The 19,564-nt window shown below is 45.5% G+C and overlaps 3 protein-coding genes across 5 annotated transcripts; 2 read left to right on the top strand and 1 right to left on the bottom strand.

Annotated features, from left to right (window-relative positions):
- Nucleotides 1-1,642: 1,642 nt before the first annotated feature.
- Nucleotides 1,643-7,292, bottom strand: LOC120449451 (F-box only protein 33). The gene is made up of 5 exons (XM_039631923.2): nt 6,924-7,292; nt 6,206-6,361; nt 6,043-6,147; nt 5,168-5,984; nt 1,643-5,110 (listed from the first exon to the last, which is right to left on the bottom strand). The coding sequence occupies exons 1-5, from the start codon at nt 7,064-7,066 to the stop codon at nt 4,979-4,981; spliced, it is 1,353 nt and encodes a 450-aa protein (XP_039487857.1). The 5' UTR covers nt 7,067-7,292; the 3' UTR covers nt 1,643-4,978.
- Nucleotides 7,293-7,594: 302 nt separating this feature from the next.
- Nucleotides 7,595-8,979, top strand: LOC120450291 (cytochrome c oxidase assembly protein COX18, mitochondrial). Its single transcript, XM_039633221.2, has 2 exons — nt 7,595-8,142; nt 8,197-8,979. The coding sequence occupies exons 1-2, from the start codon at nt 7,678-7,680 to the stop codon at nt 8,785-8,787; spliced, it is 1,056 nt and encodes a 351-aa protein (XP_039489155.1). The 5' UTR covers nt 7,595-7,677; the 3' UTR covers nt 8,788-8,979.
- Nucleotides 8,839-18,979, top strand: LOC120450288. Of its 3 annotated transcripts, XM_039633206.2 has the most exons (17): nt 8,839-9,334; nt 9,530-10,091; nt 10,142-10,342; nt 10,528-10,761; nt 10,815-11,291; nt 11,355-11,909; nt 12,048-12,290; nt 12,351-12,803; nt 12,864-14,135; nt 14,193-14,657; nt 14,715-16,826; nt 16,881-17,272; nt 17,330-17,485; nt 17,549-18,329; nt 18,396-18,488; nt 18,598-18,681; nt 18,745-18,979. In XM_039633206.2, the coding sequence occupies exons 1-17, from the start codon at nt 9,287-9,289 to the stop codon at nt 18,879-18,881; spliced, it is 8,265 nt and encodes a 2,754-aa protein (XP_039489140.1). In that variant the 5' UTR covers nt 8,839-9,286; the 3' UTR covers nt 18,882-18,979. The 3 variants fall into 3 exon arrangements, with proteins under 3 accessions (XP_039489140.1, XP_039489139.1, XP_039489138.1); XM_039633204.1 differs by lacking the exons at nt 8,839-9,334; nt 9,530-10,091 and having other exon boundaries at nt 10,252-10,302; nt 12,048-12,803; XM_039633205.2 differs by lacking the exons at nt 10,142-10,342; nt 10,528-10,761; nt 10,815-11,291; ... (3 more) ...; nt 12,864-14,135; nt 14,193-14,657 and having other exon boundaries at nt 9,121-9,334.
- The last annotated feature ends 585 nt before the right edge of the window (nt 18,980-19,564 follow it).

Below are 19,564 nucleotides of genomic sequence, written 5' to 3'. Positions count from 1 at the left end.
CAGACTCTGACAGTTACGTCACACCGCACGCCAAACGAATGAGTGGGCGGATGGGGCGTGGAAAATAGGTGGGTGGGTAAGAAGACTCATTCCCATAGCACTCACATTCACTCACTGTTGCAGCATGCCACACATAACAAACAACTGGGTACTTGCAGCATGACCCCTTCTGCGTGCACTCACCTTTTGTGCCTGTGTGTTGGGTAATAAAACGACTAGAAAAATGTTGCAAGTGGTTTTCCGTAGGGTTTTCCGTTCGGCTTTTTCGTGTATCAAAAGGTTTCGTTTCGTAGAATAGAATAAATGCTTCACAGCTGGTCAAATATCGAGGACTGGTCTCGATTGTGTGCTGTTTGATTTAGAGTAAAAGGTACAAAATGTATTTTCTCTCGACTGGCACTCTTCTGCTGTTGAATGCTTCTTTCAAGTTTTTTTCGACTGTCGTGCTCCGTGCGAAAATCGACTGCTCTACTGGCGGCAAAAGCGACGAGACTACGTCCGCGACGGCATCCAATCGAGAGAGCCCCAAAGAGAATGGGGAGCACGGAGAGCGCCGACGCCAATGTTTCCTAGCTGTAGCTGCACTTGCGACGAAGCTTTTCTCACGAGATTCATTCCCCGCCGAACCCACGGGTTCTGTGCCAGGTACACTCGAAAAAACTACAAGACTTTAGTCACTATCTAGCTAGGGCACAGAATTAACTACTATAAAGAACTAGGCAATATTCAGATTTACATATTTTCCTGAAAAGTTTAATTCATCTACTTTGTAAATACTTTCTTATTTTGCTCTGTGCACCTTTTCAATATTTATTTCCGTGTACTCTCCGGTTCGCTATGTTACTCATAGGCTTACGCTATGCCACTGCTATGTGTCAATAATCGAGTTAAACCTGGCCAAAAGGCTGCCTAATCAATAAAGGAAGCATTTAAAATAGAATTATTAGAAACAGTTTTTTGTAAACTGGAGGAGTCACTCCTCCAATTGGCCTTATCACTTGGCTGTTTGCTATTTATATGGCTTACTGCAGCGGTTGGCCCTGGTCAAAACTATCACATTTGGTCGAAAAAGCGCTGCTGACGCCTTTCGCCAGCTGTCTGTCGTGGGCAAACAAATCCAGATAATAAACTCGACCGTACTGCTCAGTCATTCATACAATAGCGCTATCTATTTGGCAAAGCCCACTTAATTGGGCCTGGGCGATGAGGATTGGGTTCTTATCGCTCGACAAAGCCTCGGCAGTTTGAGAGCCACTGAAACGCTGAAAGATGCAATGGCAAGCGTACAGAATCCGTGGACAGGTTGCATAATGATACGTGCAGCTGCTTACATAACCGCGCTGGTAGCGAGAATTGCGACCAGAAACAAGGTCAAAAGTTCAAGGACTGAGAAAAGCTCCCAACATCCTGGAGCGCTTGCGTTGCTCAGCGGAAGTTCATGCGAGTGTGGGTGCTCTGTTCTTGTTGACACTAAGTTTTTATTATCTCGAATTATGTACTTTTAATCGGCCTGTTGTATAATGCCACCCACAATGTATGCAACGAAAATAAAGCTCTACACCCTTGGGAAGGATTAAAGGGCACTAAACAATAAACAATAAAATGAAGCCCCTTTTCTAAATAACTTAGAACAACGCTTCGCTTTAAGTTTCAAACGTTTTTATTGGTTTTTCAATTGAATGCATTTTGTTTGCTACGCTTTAATTGGTTTACATTTATTGGTTGTCTTACATGGTAATGATATTGCATATGCCACACAAACTGTCGTTGGCCTCGTTTGATTAAGCTTTAAAATCTTGCACAAAACATAATCATGGCAAATCAAATGGAAATCGACTTTAAATAAAATGTTTGCTTCTTTATATATTTTAAGCTATGTGCACTTTTTATGTGTGTTTTACTACATATCGATATATAATTTAACATTTGAATCATTAATCATTCTCTCTCTCGCTTTCCTTCCTGACTGGAATATCAATTCTATTCCGCACGCTGTTGATTCACTCAAACACTTCGGTTCTAAACTTTGGTTCCCCTGTTCGTCCTTCGTCCTTTGTTCACCCGCTAAGCTAGCTACTACTGGATCTGATCCGATCTTCTATAATTCACATTGAATTCTTATCGTTGGCCATTTCAGATGGTCCTTCTCCTGGTTCTCAGGCTCGGGAAGGTTGTTAACATTCCTTTGTTGGTCGCACACGTTTCGAGTTGGCTTGTCTGTTGGTTGGTTGGTTTTTTGTAGTTTAATGTGTTGGTGTTATCTTTGTGTGTTGTCGGTTGTCGTTTGCCCTTTTTGTTGGATCTTGTTATATCACAGCTTTCTTCACTTTTGCTCTTATAACTTTTAAGCATAACTTGCATATACATATATAAACATTGTTGTTAATGCGCCTCTACCCTCCTCGCCCATGTCACACTTGTTGTTCCCCTGAGTGTCGACATCGAGCATACCCTACATACATATATATTAACACCCTGACTTGTTGTTGTTCTCGATCAACACTTATCTTAAACTTGGTTGGTCTTTTCCCTCTTTCTGCAGTGTTGCTACTGGATCAGTACATACGTTAGCATAAATCGCATTGGTTTCTTGTGGTTGTGGAATGGTTTACAAAATGGTTTTCGGTCTCTTCGAATTTAAATACAATAAATGGCATATAAAATATATATTTGTTTTGTAGTAAGTATACAAAAAGAACGTTACTCATATACAGCAGCGTTGGAAGTGACTCTAGTATAACCAAAAAACTTAATACTTCTCTCATATACGTTGATTGTAATTGAATGAATCCATTGATTGACAATTAGTTCGGGCTGGATACTGAGCTAACGATCTTTTGCAGTCCTAGCTCTATTTTATAGCTCTATGACCCTTTACTTTGGGTAACGTTATAGCCTTAATAGCACTTTACTTTTCACTTTTTACAAACGTAACTCCTCGATAAACAATATTGGGAGTTTACACTTCTTTATCAATTTAACAATGTTCTGTGAGTACTTTCTGAAGGCGATTCCGAATTTCCATAGCCATTTAATTAGGCGGTTAATTTGGAAAAAAAAAAACAATGCGAGCTAGTCTGTCAGTGTGCTATAAAACAGAGCCCATATACCCTGCCTTTCCTATGCTTACTACCACCGTTCTCATTGCTTCAATAGTGCAGTATCTTAGGTCGCATTTTGCACACTGTTGTTCGTGGAAGCAGCATGACACTTTTATCACATTTGTTGTTGGTGTTGGTTGTTGGTTGTTGTGTTGGTACGTACTAGACTTAAATTAAATGCACAGCCACATAAAAACAGGTCTGGTAACATATTTAGGCCATGGATTTTCAATCTCTTAATGACCCCAGACTCCGTTTTTGATTTGACTTTTCTGTGGCCGTGTTGCAGTTGCGGTTTGACAAACATTCTTAGTTTGCTTCGCTTTACACATGATTTGCACTTGTTTTACAAATAAATAGTCGCTATTGCAGTTCATAAAAAAATGATTACATGCATTGGTTACATATAGATACATACATAGAAATATAGATGGTCGATTGGATAGTTGTAAGAGTTGTCTTTGAGATCGCATTTTGTTTGCGGTTGTTACTTGTCCCAGAAACCAATGGCCATCCTCCGTTTTGCTCTGACAACAAGGTCAACACCCTCTTCGTCTTTCAGTCTTCTGTTTCAATAGATTTTGTGTTTGTTTAGATTGTTACATTTGAGCAAGTACTTTGTGGTTGTTCTTCGGTTGTTCTCTAAATGCTCGGCATGATCTTCAGGTACCATTTGTTGTTGTTGTTGATGTTGATGTTGTCATTATTGCTGTTGTACTTGTTGGTCGGCAAGCAAATCGAGGAAGGATGAGCCGCGGTTCATAACAACACGCTGCTGTTTTTGTGCAAACATAGGTTAAATATAGTACATAGTTGTATAACTAATGCCTGTGCTACGAAATACTTAAAAGTTGGATTTGGGTCTTACAATTGCCTGGCTTCTTTCTGGCCCGTTTATCTGGCCACAACGCATGCACCACGCACGACAGCTACTTCCTTAGCTCCATTTGGCTATTACAATACATATATATCTGTGTGGTGTTTTGTATTTGCTTACATTTTGCTTTGCTGTTGCTGGTAATATCACTTTAAACTACACAAATGGCGGCGCTTAGCGAACGAGGATCTAGCTCTCGTTGTTGTTACATTTGCTTATGTTGTTGTTTGTTGGTTTATCACAATTGAGCGCCAGATTCTGTACTTATTCACACTACTACAAAGGTTAACAATTTGTGCCAATTGCGTTGTTTTGAGCAAACAATTTGACATTGGTCGTAGTTTTGGTTTTACAAACATTTTCAACACTTTTTGTTACTTTTAAACTTAGCTATCTAGACAATTCGCTTAACAATTTGCTGTTGTCGTTATGTTTTTTGTTATGTTTAGCATGAGAGCTGGTATACCATTTGCTCACACTGGCTTGCATTTGCATTTTCATCTGCATTCGCTTTTGCATTTCGTTTGAATCACAGTTGTTGTTGCTTATAAAATGATGTTTCTCTAGCAGGTTTCAACAAACTCATTTCGCCCCGTTACATAATTACATAAATTTGTGAAGTGCTCAAGTCTTTTGCTTTGCTCCTGACATTCCTGTCGCTCTTGATCTGTCGCTTTTGTACTAATAAACAAGGGCTAATCGCGATTTTGATTACACAGGCTAAGAAATTAGGAAATTTAACATCTATAAAATGCTTGCCAATTAAAAAGTTTGGTTTACATACATATATAAATTTTGGAAACTTATTATGACGGTTCAATTTTCTTTTTGCTTACATTATTCATTTGGGTTTTGTTTTAGCTACGTAATTAGGTTTTGCAATTTATAAATTAATTTCTATGCGCTCGAGTTGATCACGTGTCATGTTTGCATTTCTTTCGTTCACTTGATGACTGCTTCAATTTTTGGTTATTTTTGAGTAATTTCCTATTTCGACCACTTACTGGCTGAGATCCTGGCGCAGCATTTCGTACACGAACTGATCTCGTAACTCGTAGTCGTAGGCCAGCGATGGCGGCATCTTGTCAGGGCTGATCGGTGACCATTGTTGTCCCAATAAGGTGCTTATCTCCTGTAAGAGAAGCAATTAAGTTACTCATTTAGTTAGTGGATGGTTTAAAGAACTCACCTCATTGTAGGCGTTCATCGAAGCAGCGCCTGACCAATCGATCATGGAGACTTCCAGACGCTTTAGCTGCCGACCACGAAGCCTGGCGATGCCCACGAGATTATGCGGATCCATCAAGTACCCGTGCACTACGATCTCCTCCAGCTGTTTGCAGCGCCAGGCCATCATCACGAATGGGTCCTGCCGCAAGAAGCCGTGGCGAGTGTAGTTCATGCGATTGGAATGTTTGTACGCCGAGTCCACATAGTGAATGCTGCGCAGCGTTTCGTTGTGATGCAACGACATCCAGTCCAAGGCCTCAGCGTTCATCTGCTCGCAGAAAAGCAATCGCACATGGGTAACAGGCATATTGCTACGCAGCACCCGATGCTGCAGTAGTTCGATGGCCTCATAGGCATACACAAGGGTCAGCACCAACTCAATGCTCGAAAAGTGGCCAGAAAAGTGGGACCAGGCCGTCTCCGACACGTCGGGGTGCTCTTCGCTATCCAGGCCGTGCACTGCGATTAATAGTTTCCGCAGCGGAAGCACCTGGATAGTGTGCAGCAGTTCGTCGGAAAGTGTGTCGTAGTCGAGGGAGAGAACCTGCAGGGCGGCGCACTTCTGCAGCAGGGTCGCGTCCAGCGAGAGGATGGGATAGTGACTAGGATCGTACTTGATGCTTGCGAGCGTCAGCTGCAGCAGTTCCTGTGGTTTTCCCATAGCCTTTAGGAAATCATGGCCATAGTATGAGAGGGCCTCGATGGCACCAAGGTCCAGAATCTGACAGGGCTGACGTTTGCGGCTCAGAAACAATTTCAGCGGCTCCACAAAGCACCTGTTAGGGTTGTCGAGATGTTTTAGTAATGAACTTATCAATCTCTAATGGTACATACTGTTCGATGGCCAACAAGTGCTCACTGTGCATGTTTCCGATGGCAACGAGGCCCACATTGTGGGTTTGGAAACGCAATTTCTGGATATTATCACAGCGCGCCACTCTGTGGAAGGGAAAATGGTTAAGCTGAGTACTTTTAGGGTTTTGTAAGGCAAACTTACTTGTACAGAAGTCGTCGCATTTTCTGGATATGAAATGCATTTTGAAAGTCGAAGACTACTATCAGTTCCCTGGCCAAATTGGCCATGGAGCGATGGAAGAAGGCCAACTGATCATCGCATCCCACATCCAATTGAAAGCGAAAGTTTCTAAAATAGCTGAGGGATAAAAAAAAAGAAATAAATAATTTCATATACTTGTATATACCACAGTACTAAAAGGGCTTATTTCTTTCCTCTTTTTTAAACTAAATAAAATAACGTTGTGAGAAAATTCTTATAAATAAAATAAATGCATCCGTATTGAAAATAAGTGCCTTTCTCGCAATCGCTAAGATTGCAATACACAGCTCATAGCTTATCGCATCAATTACTTTAATTAATTGCATTAATTGGCAGGGGGAATTCCTCTTATCGTGGACTTTCCCCTTTTTTCAACACTAATATAAACAAACGGGCCGAGGTGTTTGCCCCACACATTGAAAGCTTGCCAAATGCGAAGAATACAACAACGACAAGCGAAAACATCCAACAATTTTTGGGGTCTACGTTTTGTTCTTGCTTGCACAGATGTTTTTCTGCGCTTGATTAATCCACGTCTATATAATATATGGGGTAATAACAAAGGAAATATACCCAATAAGCACTGAATTTAAGCATTTCAGCCACATACACCAACACTCACACGGACACGGGCACACCCACACAGTGACAAACTTACCGTTTTTGAAAGAAGGCAAGTCTCCAGGAAAAACATACACTCGCTGCAGACCGACGATCCTGGGTATCCAAATAGTCGAATATGTGAGTTAGTGCCACCGATGGTATTGTGTGCCATTCTGGTTGGCGTTGGCTAAAATTCATTACTCGATTTAAATATTAATTGCGTTTCAAACAATGAAAAGTTGCAAGTGCAGCAGCCGAGTACGCTGAACGATTTAAAATGCCAAACTAGAGTGACCGTCGGACGATGTTGCAAAAATGTCAAGACCGAGAGAACAATAAATAATACAAACACAATTTTATCTTAAGCATATGCGTATGAAATAAAACGTATATTAAAAAACAATTTGTGCAATTAAACTACGTCTAGCCATTTTAGTAACCCGAGATAATTAAAAATATCAAGATTTCAAAATGATTGAAAAGGAAAAGCAATTACAAGTGTTGTTTTCGTATCAAACAACATGATTTTTTTATTGGAGTACTACTGAACTGTATCGATAATATTATATAAATGTATTTATTTGTTATTCCCTTAAAAGAATTATAATTAATAATATTGATGTTTCATATTGTTTGGTAGCTAAAAATTTCATGGTTAGCTAAGGGTTAATGCTACCAAAAACCGTGGCCACGGTCACACTGGTTAAATCCGTGTTATGGTAACAATCAGCTGTTCGTATTGATAACAGTACGCACTGCTGATTCCTTTTAGTTGTTTACGTTGATTATTGGCTTTGTATTAATTTATAATGGCAGCTTTGCTGGTTTTGCGCACCTGTAGAAGGCCAACGATTGCTTGCACCTATACGTACAACTACCAAGGAACAGCGCTTGCCAATCCCACGTACAATCGTCGCCTGGCATCCACAGAAGCAGCGGCCACAAGTGTCCAATTGGCAAATGCCGGTGGATTAGTGGGATACTGGCAGACGTTGTCCAATAGCACCCCAGTGGCCTATATGCAGGATGTGCTCATTAAGATCCACGACTACAGCGGTCTGCCCTGGTGGGCATCCATCGTGCTGTCCACTTTCCTTTTCCGGAGCGTGGTCACCCTACCTCTGACCATTTACCAGCACAAAATCACCGCCAGAATCGAGAAAATAGCGCTGGAGATGCCGGCTATTGTGGAGGAGCTGAAAAAAGAGGCAGCCATGGCTAAGCAAAAGTTCAAGTGGAGCGAACAGCAGACTCAGATTGTCTATCGGCGTTCGGTTAGTTAAAATGAAAATGTTCTCGAGACACTACTCATGCCATTTATCTTACAGATCAAGAAGCAGTGGCAGAACCTTATAGTTCGGGATAACTGCCATCCCATGAAGACCATGATTGTGCTTTGGGGCCAGATTCCCCTGTGGATCTTCCAATCCGTGGCGCTGCGCAATTTAGTATACATGCTGCCCGATCCCACGTCCATCCAAGCTCAAATTGTGACCACCGAAATGACCATCGGCGGATTTGGTTGGATACCCAACCTCACGGTGGTTGACAACTCGTATATCCTGCCTGTAGCATTAGGCCTCATCAACTTGGCCATCATTGAAGTGCAAGCGATGTCCAGAACCCGTCCTTCCACTCGCCTGCAAAACATCGCCAACAATGTGTTCCGTGGACTGAGTGTTGTGATGGTGCCAGTAGCCTGTACTGTGCCTTCAGCTTTGTGTGTATACTGGGTGGCTTCCAGCAGTTTTGGCCTTGCTCAAAATCTGCTAATCCTCTCGCCGGAAGTGCGACGTTCTGTGGGAATTCCCAAAACGCAAACGGAACTCTGTGAGCCGTACGATCTGCTCTGGCTAAAAATACAGCAGAGGCTAAGACTTGCCGAGAGGCCACCGGCTGATAAGCCGGCAGCCAAATAATCTAGTCTCGTAGTTGTAATCACCTATGTAGCCCAATTTGGGTGAGACGTTTAGTTTGTTTACGGGTGACATATATAAATATAGACAACCCTTAAATGCGACTGCGCCACTGTAAATCATCATCATCATCATTCTTAAGCTGCATCATCTCGGATTCCTAGAAGTAAATAAATGAGTGAAAAACCCCCAAAAGAAATGCAAACAAAACAGGGCGATAAGACAGCAAAAATGTCTTGAGATTACAAGACCTGATAGTGGTCCACTCAATTGGTTTGGCGACAAACGAGAGCATCTATCAGCAGCGGCAGAGATAGAGATTCATCCCGAGTCCAATTGAATTGAAATACGATCTGGGTGTGGGTCAGTCGAGCCTGGAAGTCGGACGGGATCACAACGAAAAATTAAAAGCGCGAGAAAAACAATTGACTTGCTTTGCTATCAGCATCGGTGTATTAAAAGAAATATTTTAATTCAAATATTTATAAAGCGGAAACGTAAAATGGCCAAATGGCTTCTTGGCCTTTGGCTGGCGATCCTGCTAGTGGATGTTAGTGTACAAAATTTATTCATAATTTAATCTGTTATTTTAAAAGTATTGTGAATCAACAATTATGGTTTAAAGTTAAAGTAAAAAGAGCTTAAGACTTTAATTTTAATTGGACTTAATTACAAGCTATTGTCTAAATATTGCTGCTAATTACTGCGGCTGTTCAATAATATTTCATAATTGCGCTTTTGACAGCGACCCGGGGCAAAAGCTTATCGATCAGGCAATGGCTACCGGAGCGAGCAATCGGAACAAGTGGGCTTATCAGCAGCAAGTTACGGAGGCGACCAACAGCAGCCTGTTTACCAGCGGGATTCGGCGTGCCCGCCGCATTTTACGGGTCTGGTTGCATATCCCCACGACTGTCATCGCTATGTGAACTGCTTCGATGGAAGCCCCACCATTCAGACGTGTTCGCCCGGAACTCTGTTCAATGACAGGAGCCTGGTGTGCGACCATCCCAGCAATGTGGTTTGCTCTTCAGCGCAATCCTCATCTACTCGACTGGGCAGACTGAGGCAGTTAGATGGTGAGCCCAAGTGTCCACCCGGCGTGAATGGATTGCAACCGCATCCAACGGATTGCAGCAAGTTCCTTAACTGCGCCAATGGTCAGGCTTTTATTATGGACTGCGCACCAGGAACTGCCTTTAGTCCCGCATCGCTGGTATGTGTGCACAAGGATTTGGCCAAGTGCGCAACTGGAACTGGAACCGGAGCTGGAACTGGAGCAGGAGGAGCTGAAACCTTTGGCCCCGGTACGTATGAGTGATTTCAATCCAAAAAACCTTGACTAACACTGGGTTAGGCTACTCTGCGGTGCCTTTGGCGGACTTGGGCTGTCCACCCGGTACACGTGGGCTTCGTCCACATCCTCACGACGTGCACAAGTATTTGAGGTGCGGAATTGGTGTTAATCCTCAGGTGGAACAGTGTCCCCCGGGACACATCTTCGATGGCTTCTCTTCGGTATGTGTGTATTCTGACTCCCCTCGGACCTCCTGTAAGTGTCATTTTATTTCTTATCCCAACTGCTTGGTCTCGCTTGGTTCATCTGCTTATCCATTTGGGTTTTATTTTCTCATATTACGCGATTCATGCTTTGCTTGCTTCCTAACTTGATAGACGCTAATCCTGATCCTTTTAATTCCCAACTTGATAGACGCTAATCCCGATCCTTTCGAATTGTAACAGCGTCTGCGGAGATTCAGGTTAACTATCTCATGTGTCCAGTGGGAGCCGTTGGCCAGTTTGTTCACCCCTTCGATCGGACAAAGTTCCTTAGTTGTAAGGATGGTAAGGTGGCTGTGCAGAACTGCCTTCCCAATTATGTGTTCAGTATTTCGAAGCGCTACTGCCAGTCAAAACATCAATTAGCCTTCACCGACTATGTCACATTAATTATCTCCGAAATCAGCTACGAGTATTGTAAGTTACTTCATCATCTCTGTACACTAGAATTCATCATAATATTTTACTAGCACTTATCCTTAATGCCTGTCCTAATAACATCAACGGCATCTACTTGTATCCCTACGATGCTGAGAAGTACGTTCAGTGCTCCTCCGATGGTAGGATGTCCATCCTAAGTTGTGGCCCCCAGATGGCGTTCAGTGTATCCCAAAGAAGTTGTCTGCCACGTCTTCAAGTGCTTAGCTCTGATCGGGTGCAGTTCTGGGAGGAAGTCCAAGTTCAGACTACTTATACTTTCCAAGAGAGTAGGGGAAATGTCCAAAGCGAGCTGTCTTCACTCAGGTCGTGCCCACCGAATGTCCAGAAGAATTACCCCTATCCATTCCATGCTGGTCACTATGTCAGGTGCCAATATGGAGCTTTAGAGATCATATGCTGTCCCACGGGACAGCTTTTCAGCCTTTCACAGCGGCAATGTGTAGCTCGTCGCCTCCTCGCTGCCCATGATTATTTGGATTACTCCTATATCAGTTCCGAGCTTTCGAGTAAGCATCTCACGGAATCGTATTTTGGATGGACTTGATTTGAAAGCCCGTTTTCTTTCACAGCTGAATTTATGGTGGATCGTTCGACGCTTACTTGTCCTCCACAAGCCCAGGGACTCTACCTGCATCCCTTTGACTGCACCAAGTATGTCAGGTGCTGGAATCAGCAGACCTTTATTGAGAGCTGTACGCCGGGAGAGATTTTTAGTTTCTCCAATCAGAAATGCGTACCAAAGGAACAGTGTAAAGGACCCACCGATCATGTCGAATATTTAATTGAATCCACGACTGTTACCACTTACGAAACGGATGGCCCGGAGTCCGAAAAGAATTTCGATAGAACCGGTGACATATCCTGTCCACCTGGAGCTTCCGGAAATCATGTGCACCCATTCGATTGCACGAAGTTCTTGGAATGTGCAAATGGGCAAACTTTTGTAATGGATTGTGGTCCGGGCACAGCTTTCAGTAGCGAGAAAAAAATTTGCGATTATGCCAATCAGGTGGACTGCAGTGGAAGAAGTTCATTGCCTGGACAAAACCAATTTAGCCAGCATGATACAGGTACTAGTTACCCATCGAAGCCATTGGATACTTTCCCACCATCCCACACATCGCGTAAGTCGATCTCTACGGTTGTACTTGGCTACTTTGCTTTATTCACCTGCTTCTTCATTTCGGACTTGGTTTCCCATTTTGCTACCCATTCTCTGCTTGCCTCCTTAGATTAAGATATAATGACCAAACCTTTTCTAGACCCTTCATACCCACTTCCTGAGCACCTGGAAGATCTATTGTGTCCCTCCGGAGTGAGCGGTCAATTTGTTCACCCCTTCGACCAAACAAAGTTCCTCCTCTGCCAGGCTGGTAAACTGGCGGTTCAAGGCTGTCAGTCTGGATATGTGTTTAGCATATCTAAGAGTACTTGCCAGCCTAAGACCCAGTTGGTTTACAGCGACTATGTGACCTATAAGGTCTCTGTTATCAGCATCGACCAGAGTAAGTCCTTCATTGGATTACTATCCTTAAAGCATATTTCACAACACCAAAATCTATCAGCTATGATCCTGTCTGCCTGTCCGGGTGGCACCGACGGCCTACACCCTTATCCCTACGACGCTGGCAAATATGTACGTTGCTCCGAGGGCGGCAAGATGACCATTCAAAGTTGTGAAAGCCAAATGGCCTTCAGCTTTTCCCAGCGAGCATGCCGGCCAAGTCGTCTGGTGTCAGGTGAAGATCGCGTAAGGTTCTGGGCGGAATTGCAGATCCAGACAACTGATATTCAGATTCATCAGTCTCCACTTAAGGAGTGCCCTTCCGCGCTTCCTGGAAACTATCCCTATCCCTTCCATGCCGGTCACTTTGTGAACTGCCAAAATGGACATTTACAGATTCTGAGTTGTCCGCCAACAGCTCTATACAGTTTATCCCAACGCCAGTGTGTAGGTCGACATCTCCTTTCTCCCCACGACTATCTGGACTATGCCTACATCAGTGTGCAATTCTCGAGTAAGACTTTTCATAAGACTATCCATCAAATGCATACTACGTGATCCTTCCCATTCGCAGCTGTCCTTATTCAGGACCTCACAACGTTGTCTTGTCCGCCGCAAGCCCAGGGCTATTACCTACATCCTTTCGATTGCACCAAACACATAGTGTGCTATGGTGGGCAAACACATGTAGAAAGCTGTAGGCAGGGTGAAGCATTTAGCATATCCCAGCAAAAGTGTGTGGCCAGGGATAAGATCACCGAAGCCTATGATCGCGTGGAGTATTTGGAAGATACGCAGCATGAGTTAAGCCACGAGGAGGATGAAGAAGCGGACCATTCAGGACAGGATAGTAGCCTCATTCTTGACGGAGGCAATCAGCCGCCTGGAAAGTTTCAGACACCTTATAATTCAAGTGGTGGATACCAGACGCCTCATCAAAACACTGGAGGTTACCAGCCGCCTTCTCAAAACATTGGAGGTTACCAGCCGACTTCTCAAGTCAATGGAGGTTACCAGACACCTTACCAAAATAATGGAGGTTACCAAGAACCCTACCAAGCTAATGGAGGTCACCAGCCATTCCAAGCAAACGGAGGATACCAGCCACCCTTACTAGCCTATGGAGGTTACCAACAACCTGCTCAATCATATGCAGGTGTCCAGCAGCCTAATCGAACATATCAAGATTACCACAACCCTTCGCAAACTATTGGAGGTTTACAGCCACCCTATTCAGTTAAAGGAGGCTACCAGCCTTACAATCAACCTAATGGAGGTTACAATCAACCCAATCAATCAACACCTTTTCAAACAACTGGAGGTTACCAGCCACCTTCTGAATTGAACAGAGGATACCAGTCATCCTACGCACCAAATGGAGGTTACCAGCCACCTTCGGAAACCAACAAAGGGTACCAGATTCCTGCTCAGTTAAATGGAGGGTATCAACCACGCGTGGAAGGCAATCGAGGCTACCAGCCACCTTCTCAGTCAAACGGGGGTTATCAGCCACCTGTAGAAAGAGATTGGGGTTACCAGCCACCATCTCAAGAAAATAGTGGATACCAGCCACCACACCAACCAACTGGGTCAGGCCCTTATCCTGCGCAAGCTTCGCCTTATGCTATTCCAGCTCCTCTGATGTGCCCAGAAGAGGTTAGCGGTCTCTTTCCCAATCCTTTCGACGCTTCAGGCTATCTGACCTGCATCGATGGTCATACGTTACCTAGGCAATGCCAGCCCCTCGATATGTTCAGTGTTTCCCAAGGCTACTGCTTGCCCGAACAGCACGTACCCAAAACGGATCGCGTCCCCTTTGAAAGAACGCAAACTTATCAGGATAATTGTGAGTGAAAAATGTGCGCACTCTCTGTGTGTTTTATCCTTAAACTTCTGCTTGCAGCTTTGGATTGTCCTAGAGATTTCGTTGGTTTCTTCGTGTATCCCTTCGATTGTTCAAAGTATCTGAGCTGTGGCCCGAGTGGAATGCAATTGCTGAATTGCCCGGGTGAACAGCACTACAGTATCTCTCATGGATTCTGTAGACCCGTTGACCAGGTGCAACGTGAGGATCGGCTGTACACGATCAATGAGCTGCACATCATCTTCGAGTGGACACAGAAAATGATGATAGAGGGTGCAGTCACTGCCTGTCCCGAAGGAATAACCGGAACCCTGCCACATCCAAGGTTTCCCACCAAGTACCTGCGATGTGGACCAGGCCAGGCGGAGATGTACGACTGTCCCAGCCAGCAGATATTCAGCGTTTCTCGTAGAGTGTGCGTGCTGGATGACAAACTGCCCAGCCACGATCGCACCGACTATTTCGTTCGGGGGGTTAATTCCGGTTGGATGGCTCCCTCTAATGGTTACTAACCTTTGGTTTAAGTCTCGCCCTCTTTAAAATCCCCTTCTCTGCTTACAGGCAATCCAATCCAATCCAAGTCATATGAGACATCTGGCAGGGATCAGTTCGGCAACCGCTATACAACCAGAACTACCACCACAACGCGTGTGATCGGCGACCGTTGGACGGATATGGACATGCAGCGACCTTCGGGTGTGGGTCTGGAACAAAACCCGCATCACCATCACCACGGATACAATCCGAGTTGGTCTGGCCAGGAGACTTCCTACGTTCAACGCGGCCCTTCACAGAGTACTCTATATGTGGAGGGATCGCTGCAGCCGAACCGTAATTATCCTACATATAAGACTCCACTGGCCCCCATGGCGCCCACCAATACAGGAAGTGTCTACTACGCCCAACCAGTTGAAGAAAAAGAACAGGTGCCGTCGCGCCAGAACTATAGTCGCAGAATTGATTATGGTTCGCCTGGCAATGGATGGAAACCTATACCACCAGGGCCTGAATTGGGTGGACAGCAACCATTAAACCTAGATTATTCCCCCCATTCTCCTGGTGCCAAGGAGCCCCAATCCCAAGACAGTCTGCCCGGACAGAAACCCATTGACTTGGACTATGACGAGGAACTGACACCCCAATATCCTCACAACGGACTACAGCCCAAGCCGGGTTCGCCACCGCGCTTTTATCCAGATCAGTTGCCCAGTGGCTCACAACCAGTTGGCATACAGCAACCAGTTGAGTCCAGCCTCGACTCCAGTGGTTTTCCAGACCAGCAACCACCTTTGCATCCTGACAATAGGCTCCACGGCTCAAATGCTCCCCACCGACATAGCCCTAACCCTGGACTTCCTTTGTATAATGAATCCAACCTTTATGGTGGACTCCTACCTCCTAAGCCAGATCCCCCGGTTAACACAAAACCTTCTCCACCTCCCAGCCCTTCAGCTGCCCAGACTCCAACACCGCAATTGGCCAACCGACTGCACACATTTCCCATTTATCCACCAGTGGATAATAAGAACACTCTCCACAATCCCATACAACCTCACTACAGTCCCTCTTATGCTGGAATTGCGCACTCTCGAAACGCCTCTTGGGCCAAAGTGCCTGTGACTAGTACGACTCCGGCCCAAGAGCCCGATCCCTTTAATCCTGAATTGGATGAACCCTTCTACGACGACGACGACTTCACAACCACAACGGTGAGAAATGTATTGGTGCCACCTCCTTTCGACCATAAGTTCTATAGTACCCAGTCGACAGTGCCAAGTTTCAATCAAGATCGAACTGCCTCAGATTCCAACTCCCAAGTGGCTATTAAAGAGGCTCTTAAACTTATGCTGCGCCCATATTTCAATCACAGTGGGAATGCCCAAGAGCAACTGGCTCAGCAGGCTGAATCAGCCATAGTTTCTGTGATTAGTAAGCCGGCAAGCACCACACCAAGTCCCACCATTAGAACCTCCACAACACGTAGAACAGACCCTGACTTTGACGCCGAACTTATTAAGGCGGGTGAACAGGAAAGCCTGGATTCCGTTGACGACGACTATGTTTTTCCAGATGCCAGGGAGACGTCCCGAACCGAGCAGACCCTAGATCCCAGTACCACGTACGCCTCGACAGACTTTCAACGGAGCACCCGCAGGGCTGAGTTAGATCCGGACCCCTTCCCCCCAACCACAACTACAATGAAAAGTAATTGGCTTGCGTCCGGTCACAGTCGTGACTACCACCGGCGTCATCCAAATTTGCCCGATCCGTTCTCCGAGCACCATCCCAATTCCTCTCCCCACCAACACAACCAACACCACCACCGTCATCCCCATGAACACAGTGCTGACTTCCATCTTCGTCATCCGGAGCTGCCCAATCCATTTCCCCAAAAGGATGAAACTCCGCAACAACAGGATCCGAAAGAAGACTGGGACCTGCTGTCCAATCCCAATGCTGAGGAAGTGACTCCCAAACTGGCTACCCGTTCCAGCTTCGCTAGCCAATGCGATTTCGATTGCGGCAATGGCCAATGCCTGAAGCAGGAGGAGATCTGCGATGGGAAGAAGAACTGCCCCAATGGCAAAGATGAGGCTAGCTGCCCGCCACCGGACTACGAGGTGCGCTTATCAGGCGGCGAGAGTCCAAACATGGGCCGTATTGAAGTCAAAGGTGAGTGGTGCCCAGAAATCTTAGTACATAAAATCAATCTTAAACCTTATCTAGCTAATGGTCAATGGGGCTATGTGTGTGATGACAAGTTCGGCTTGAAGGATGCAGATGTCGTTTGCCGAGAACTTGGCTTTCAGATGGGCGCCCAAGAAGTGCGTGGCAGCTCCTTTTATGCTCCCCCAAATCAGGATTTTAACTACTTGATGGATGAGGTCGAGTGCCATGGCAATGAAACCAAACTGAGCCAGTGCGCCTTCAAAGGCTGGGGCTTTCACAACTGCGGCGTTGATGAAGTGGCGGGCGTGACCTGCAAAGTTCCGGTGATGAAGTGTCCAAACAACTACTGGCTGTGCCACACTTCCAAGGAATGTATTCCACCGGCCTTTGTGTGCGACAATACCCCAGACTGTGCGGATAAGTCGGATGAGTGTGCAGCCGTCTGTCAGGTGGGTTAATTCAAAGTTTTCACATGTTCCCTAATGTAATCCTTATCATACCCCTAGGCGCCCGTTCAATATCGTTTAGAGGGAGGTCGCAATTCAAACGAAGGCCGCCTGGAGGTGAAACACCATGGTGTGTGGGGCAGTGTTTGTGATGATGACTTCAATCTTAAGTCCGCCCAAGTTGCCTGCAACTCAATGGGCTTCTTTGGACCAGCGGTATTACACAATCTTATCCATATATCCAAAATAATCTTAACTTATTTAACTTTTATGTCCCAGAGAATCGAGAAGAACATATTTGGCAACGGCAATGGACCCATTTGGCTGGATCAGGTGATGTGCTTTGGAAACGAGTCGAGCATTGACCAGTGTAACCACTGGAACTGGGGCGAGCACAACTGCAACCACACCGAGGATGTGGCGCTGCACTGCAGCGCTGGGCCACCGCCTCGCAGCCAGAAATATTCCCAGACTCAACTTAAAGGTGGTAGATCGCTTGGACTGGAAACCTCGCCAAAAACCTATTCACAAATTGGACTGTGGGAACGATCCAGCAAGGCCGTGCATACTCCTCGTCGCTGCGGCATCTTCAAGGTGGACCTGGAAGATGAGTACGCCCACCGAGAGGAGCGCGTGGTCAGGGGAAATGTGGCACAGAGGGGTCGTCATCCCTGGCAAGCAACCATAAGGACCCGCGGACGTGGGGGCATCTCCAGTCATTGGTGCGGAGCTGTGGTGATTTCCAAGCGCCATCTCCTCACCGCCGCCCACTGTCTGTATGGCAGTCCAAAAGGAGCGTACTTCATCCGTGTCGGAGATCACTACGCCAACATTGCCGAGTCCTCCGAAGTGGATTCGTTCATTGAGAACTGGTATCTACACGAGGACTTCCGCAAGGGCACACATATGAATAACGATATTGCGCTGGTGGTGTTGAAGACTCCGCTGAAGTTCAGTGACTATGTCCAGCCCATTTGCTTGCCGGAGAAGAATGCTGAGCTCGTCCAGGACCGCAAGTGCACCATATCCGGATGGGGATCTATTAAGTCGGGAGTGTCCAGTAAGTAGTTTATGAGATAACCATCCTGGGCACCAATGAATATGATTCTTATTGCGATTTGTGCAGCTCCTGCGCAAGTTTTGGGATCTGCCGAGCTTCCCATTTTGGGCGATAACGTGTGCAAGCAATCTAATGTGTATGGATCAGCAATGTCGGAAGGTGTGTACCACTTAAGTTTTATTTGCTTAATGAACCATTAGTACATCTATGATATGTCTGTTAAATTAGTTTGCGCAGGAAATAACCCCCATGTTCCACCTCATTTCAGGCATGTTCTGTGCTGGCTCCATGGATGAGAGTGTGGATGCCTGTGAAGGTGACTCAGGCGGTCCTCTTGTCTGCTCCGATGACGGTATGAATAGCTTACACTTGCTCTGAGACATTAACTATTTTTCAAAAAAATTTGTATGTTTAGATGGTGAGACTTTGTATGGCCTTATTTCGTGGGGTCAGCACTGCGGCTTCAAGAACAGGCCGGGTGTCTATGTCCGTGTCAACCACTACATCGACTGGATCTACGAGAAGATCAATGAGAGCTTGCTGCGCTTTTAAGGCAGCATAAATATCCACCTTGTTACATGACTACTATTTTATAAGAATTTTGTAGTGAACTTGCAAATAAAGCAGACTTTTTTAGAACCAGCAACTAATTTAAAGTATTTTTAAAGGTTTCAAAAGTCGTAAAATCTACAAACTGTAAACACACCATTTTACATCTACCCATTAGCGTGTGCAAACCAGTACGCGTCATTTACTTGCTCACACAGAAAAATGAATTAAATCCATAATCAATGCTAATAAAACGCACCACAACAATGCGAGTTTTAGCCGGGCATACAACAACATACAATCCCTACAATCTTGCTCACAACAAACAACATCGACGACAATGATTTAATTCACAAGTCTGCAATGCTATTTTGACTCATCCCCCACTCAGCAGAGAGTTCCACTGGATTCACTCGGTTCACTCGGTTCTCACCGACTCGACTTCTCCTCCTGGCTGCTCCGTTCCACTTTTCCACGACCAATTGTGCTGTCCAAGCGGAGGAGCGGAACACGCACTCAATTGACACCACAGCAGGCGGAGGGGTCAAAGGGGAGCACCCGGTGGCCAGGAGAAGGGTCGAACGGAGCACGGGCGGAACGGAGCTCTTTACGCGCCCAGCTCGCATTGTGCGGGCGTTGCACGCGCGATTGGATGATCGGCTCGGAAAGCGCTACAATTAACTTAA

Source organism: Drosophila santomea, chromosome 3L (genome assembly GCF_016746245.2).
Source record: "Drosophila santomea strain STO CAGO 1482 chromosome 3L, Prin_Dsan_1.1, whole genome shotgun sequence".
In the NCBI taxonomy this organism is placed as follows: domain Eukaryota; kingdom Metazoa; phylum Arthropoda; class Insecta; order Diptera; family Drosophilidae; genus Drosophila; species Drosophila santomea.
Note: the sequence above shows the minus strand (reverse complement) of the source record. Positions and strands in the feature narration are given on the sequence as shown.

Coding starts and splice junctions, on each gene's coding strand:
- LOC120449451 (XM_039631923.2), bottom strand. CDS start 7,066: ATGAATTTTAGCCAACGCCAACCAGAATGGCACACAATACCATCGGTG. Junction 6,362..6,923: donor CTTGCCTTCTTTCAAAAACG/GTAAGTTTGTCA, acceptor TTTATCCCTCAG/CTATTTTAGAAACTTTCGCT. Junction 5,985..6,042: donor CACTTGTTGGCCATCGAACA/GTATGTACCATT, acceptor CAACCCTAACAG/GTGCTTTGTGGAGCCGCTGA.
- LOC120450291 (XM_039633221.2), top strand. CDS start 7,678: ATGGCAGCTTTGCTGGTTTTGCGCACCTGTAGAAGGCCAACGATTGCT. Junction 8,143..8,196: donor AGATTGTCTATCGGCGTTCG/GTTAGTTAAAAT, acceptor TTTATCTTACAG/ATCAAGAAGCAGTGGCAGAA.
- LOC120450288 (XM_039633206.2), top strand. CDS start 9,287: ATGGCCAAATGGCTTCTTGGCCTTTGGCTGGCGATCCTGCTAGTGGAT. Junction 12,291..12,350: donor TGTTATCAGCATCGACCAGA/GTAAGTCCTTCA, acceptor AAAATCTATCAG/CTATGATCCTGTCTGCCTGT. Junction 14,658..14,714: donor TTGGATGGCTCCCTCTAATG/GTTACTAACCTT, acceptor CTCTGCTTACAG/GCAATCCAATCCAATCCAAG.